The sequence below is a fragment of the Oncorhynchus kisutch genome, unplaced genomic scaffold, assembly GCF_002021735.2.
Source record: "Oncorhynchus kisutch isolate 150728-3 unplaced genomic scaffold, Okis_V2 Okis09a-Okis19a_hom, whole genome shotgun sequence".
Taxonomy (NCBI): domain Eukaryota; kingdom Metazoa; phylum Chordata; class Actinopteri; order Salmoniformes; family Salmonidae; genus Oncorhynchus; species Oncorhynchus kisutch.
This window is the reverse complement of record NW_022261985.1, coordinates 9209866-9214640: the sequence shown is the minus strand read 5'-3', so window position 1 is coordinate 9214640 and position 4775 is coordinate 9209866. Positions and strand designations below refer to the sequence as shown.

At 49.7% G+C, this 4775-nt stretch overlaps 1 protein-coding gene across 1 annotated transcript in view; it reads left to right on the top strand.

Moving 5' to 3' along the window:
• Window positions 1-1644: 1644 nt before the first annotated feature.
• The window catches only part of LOC116360541 (adhesion G protein-coupled receptor L3-like), a 7891-nt gene continuing 4760 nt past the window's right edge, over window positions 1645-4775 (top strand). The window contains exons 1-2 of the mRNA XM_031815254.1: window positions 1645-1792; window positions 2697-2790. Coding sequence (XP_031671114.1) covers window positions 2712-2790 — 79 coding nt within the window. The 5' untranslated portion in view covers window positions 1645-1792; window positions 2697-2711. The remainder of the gene's footprint in view (window positions 1793-2696; window positions 2791-4775) is intronic.

Below are 4775 nucleotides of genomic sequence, written 5' to 3'. Positions count from 1 at the left end.
GACATACTGTATCCTTCCTAACATACTTGTATCCTTCCTAACATACCTGTATCCTTCCTAACTCACCTGTATCCTTCCTAACATACCTGTACCCCTTCCTAACACACCTGTTTTCCCTCCATAACACACCTGTTTCCCTCCATAACACACTTGTATCCTTCCATAACACACCTGTTTCCTTCCTAACACACCTGTACCCTTCCTAACACACCTGTTTCCCTCCATAACAACACCTGTTTCCTTCCATAACACACCTGTTTCTTCCTAACACACTGTCTATCATCCTAACACACCTGTATCCTTCCCTAACACACCTGTATCCTTCCCTGACATACTTGTATCCTTACCTAACATACTTGTATCCTTCCTAACATACCTGTATCCTTCCTAACTCACCTGTATCCTTCCATAACACACCTGTATTCCTTCCTAACACACCTGTTTCCCTCCATAACACACCTGTATCTTTCCTAACACACCTGTGACCTTCCATAACACACCTGTATCCTTCCTAACACACCTGTATCCTTCCATAACACACCTCTTATCCTTCCATAACACACCTGTATCCTTCTACACAACCTGTATCGTTCCATAACACACCTGTATCCTTCCTAACACACCTGTATCCTTCCATAACAACACCTGTATCCTTCCTAACACACCTGTATCGTTCCATAACACACCTGTATCCTCCATAACACAGCTGTATCCTTCCCTAACATCTGTATCCTTTCTAACACACCTGTATCCTTCGTAACACACCTGTTTCCCTCCATAACACACCTGTATCCTTCCTAACACACCTGTATCCTTCCTAACACACCTGTATCCTTCCTGACATACTTGTATCCTTCCTAACATACTTGTATCCTTCCTAACATACCTGTTTCCCTCCATAACACACCTGTATCCTTCCATACACACCTGTATCCTTCCTAACACACCTGTATCGTTCCATAACACACCTGTATCCTTCCTAACATACTTGTATCCTTCCTAACATACCTGTATCCTTCCATACACACCTGTATCCTTCCATAACACACCCTGTTCCCTTCCATAACACACCTGTATCCTTCCATAACACACCTGTTCCCTTCCATAACACACCTGTATCCTTCCATAACACACCTGTATCCTTCCATAACACACCTGTTCCCTTCCATAACACAGCTGTATCCTTCCTAACACCTGTATCCTTCCATAACACACCTGTTCCTTCCATAACACACCTGTATCCTTCCATAACACACCTGTATCCTTCCATAACACACCTGTTCCCTTCCATAACACAGCTGTATCCTTCCTAACACCTGTATCCTTCCTAACACACCTGTATCCTTCCATAACACACCTGTATCCTTCCTAACACAACCTGTATCCTTCCATAACACACCTGTATCCTTCCTAACATACCTGTATCCTTCCTAACATACTTGTATCCTTCCTAACATACCTGTATCCTTCCTAACACACCTGTATCCTTCCTAACATACATGTATCCTCCTAACATACTTGTATCCTTCCTAACACACCTGTATCCTTCCTAACACACCTGTTTCCCTCCATAACACAGCTGTGTGTCCTTGTCTTCCCCTCTCCAGGTGCGTAAGGAGTATGGGAAGTGTTTTGCGTTTCCCATTGCTGTAGTGGTAAGAGTGTAGAGACCTCCATCTCGTCCTCTGGAAAGAACCACACCACGTCTCGAACCCCAGGACGATACTCCACGGGGTCGCAGGTCATCTTGCCTGCCTGTACACCTGGACGCTACTCCACAGAAGACTCCCAGGTGAGACCAGGTCCAGCACACCTGTTGGACTAACCTACAGTACAATCCGATTCAGCTTTAACTCTGACTTCTGATTCTAGAAGTCTTGGAAAGTTATCTTGGAAAGTCACCTTTTATCCCTATCTCTCTCTCTCTACCTCCCCTTCCTTCCTTCTCTCTCTCCCTCTTCTCTTCTCCCACTTCCTTCTCTCCCTCCCTCTCCTCTCCTTCTCTCCTTCCCTTCATCCCCCTTCCTTCTCTACCTCCCCTTCCTTCTCTCCCTCCCTCTCCTCTCCTTCTCTCCTTCCCTTCATCCCCCTTCCTTCTCTCCCTCCCCTTCCTTCTCTCCCTCCCTCTCCTCTCCTTCTCTCCTTCCCTTCATCCCCCTTCCTTCTCTACCTCCCCTTCCTTCTCTCCCTCTCCTCTCCTTCTCTCCTTCCCTTCATCCCCCTTCCTTCTCTCCCTCCCCTTCCTTCTCTCCCTCCCTCTCCTCTCCTTCTCTCCTTCCCTTCATCCCCCTTCCTTCTCTCCCTCCCTCTCCTCTCCTCCCCTCTTCCCTCCCTCCCCCTTCCTTCTCTACCTCCCCTTCCTTCTCTCCCTCCCTCTCCTCTCCTCTCTCCTTCCTTTCATCTCCCTTCCTTCTATCCCTCCCTCTCCTCTCCTCCCCTCTTCCCTCCCTCCCCCTTCCTTCTCTCCCTCCCTCTCCTCTCCTCCCCTCTTCCTTCTCTCCCTCCCTCTCCTTTCCTCCCCTCTTCCCTCTCTCCCTCTTCCTTCTCTCCCTCCCTCTCCTTTCCTCCCCTCTTCCCTCTCTCCCTCTTCCATCTCTCCCTCCCTCTCCTCCCCTCTTCCCTCCCTCCCCCTTCCTTCTCTCCTTCCCTCTCCTCCCTCCTTCTCACCCTCCCTCCCCCATTCATCCCTCCATCAGAGTCGTATCAGGAGGATGTGGAACGATACAGTGAGGAAACAGGAGTCATCCTTTATGACAGGAGACATCAACAGCTCAGCCACACTCAACAGAGGTAACCAAGGATACTACTACCTATTCAGTGTAACAAAAATACTGTTATTTATAATGCGCTGACAGAGTACAGAGAAGTTTATATAAGTTTCCTCCTAATGCTACGTTAGCCCACTGCTGATGTCACTTCCTCTATGAAGGACAGAAGAGAGGAAGTCTTTGGCATGGCCCACTACACTAAGACTGGCCCACTACACTAAGACTTGCCCACTACACTAAGACTGGCCCACTACACTAAGACTGGCCCAGTACACTAAGAATGGCCCACTACACTAAGACTGGCCCACTACACTAAGACTGGCCCAGTACACTAAGAATGGCCCACTACACAAAGACTGGCCCACTACACTAAGAATGGCCCACTACACTAAGACTGGCCCACTACACTAAGACTGGCCCACTACACTAAGACTGGCCCACTACACTAAGACTGGCCCACTACACTAAGACTGGCCCACTACACTAAGACTGGCCCTCTACACTAAGACTGGCCCAGTACACTAAGAATGGCCCACTACACTAAGACTGGCCCACTACACTAAGACTGGCCCACTACACTAAGAATGGCCCACTACACTAAGACTGGCCCTCGACACTAAGACTGGCCCAGTACACTAAGACTGGCCCACTACACTAAGAATGGCCCACTACACTAAGACTGGCCCACTACACTAAGAATGGCCCTCTACACTAAGACTGGCCCAGTACACTAAGACTGGCCCACTACACTAAGAATGTCAGTCTGACCAGTCTGACCAGTCTAACCTGTCTAACCAGTCTAACCTGTCTAACCAGTCTGACTAGTCTAACCAGTCTGACCAGTCTGACCTGTCTGACCAGTCTGACTAGTCTAACCAGTCTGACCTGTCTAACCAGTCTGACCAGTCTGACCAGTCTGACTAGTCTGACCAGTCTGACCAGTCTAACCTATCTAACCAGTCTGACCAGTCTGATCAGTCTAACCAGTCTGACCAGTCCGACCAGTCTGACCAGTCCGACCAGTCTTACCTCTCCAACCAGTCTGACCAGTCTAACCAGTCTGACCAGTCTAATCAGTCTGACCAGTCTGACCTCTCCAACCAGTCTGACCAGTCTGACCAGTCTAACCAGTCTGACCAGTCTGACCAGTCTGACCAGTCCGACCGGTCTGACCAGTCCGACCAGTCCGACCAGTCTGACCTCTCCAACCAGTCTGACCACTCTGACCAGTCTAACCAGTCTGACCAGTGTGTCCAGTCTAACCAGTCTAACCAGTCTGACCAGTCTGACCTCTCCAACCAGTCTGACCAGCCTGACCAGTCTGACCAGTCTGACCTCTCCAACCAGTCTAACCAGTCTGACCAGTCTGACCAGTCTGACCTCTCCAACCAGTCTAACCAGTCTAACCAGTCTAACCAGTCTGACCAGTCTGACCAGTCTAACCAGTCTGACCAGTGTGTCCAGTCTAACCAGTCTAACCATTCTGACCAGTCTGACCTCTCCAACCAGTCTGACCAGCCTGACCAGTCTGACCAGTCTGACCTCTCCAACCAGTCTGACCAGCCTGACCAGTCTGACCTCTCCAACCAGTCTGACCAGTCTGACCTCTCCAACCAGTCTAACCAGTCTAACCAGTCTGACCAGTCTGACCAGTCTAACCAGTCCAACCAGTCTGACCAGTCTGACCAGTCTAACCAGTCTGACCAGTCTGACCAGTCTAACCAGTCTGACCAGTCTAACCAGTCTAACCATTCTGACCAGTCTGACCTCTCCAACCAGTCTGACCAGCCTGACCAGTCTGACCAGTCTGACCTCTCCAACCAGTCTGACCAGCCTGACCAGTCTGACCTCTCCAACCAGTCTGACCAGTCTGACCTCTCCAACCAGTCTAACCAGTCTAACCAGTCTGACCAGTCTGACCAGTCTAACCAGTCTAACCAGTCTGACCAGTCTAACCAGTCTGACCAGTCTGACCAGTCTAACCAGTCTGACCAGTCTAACCAGTCT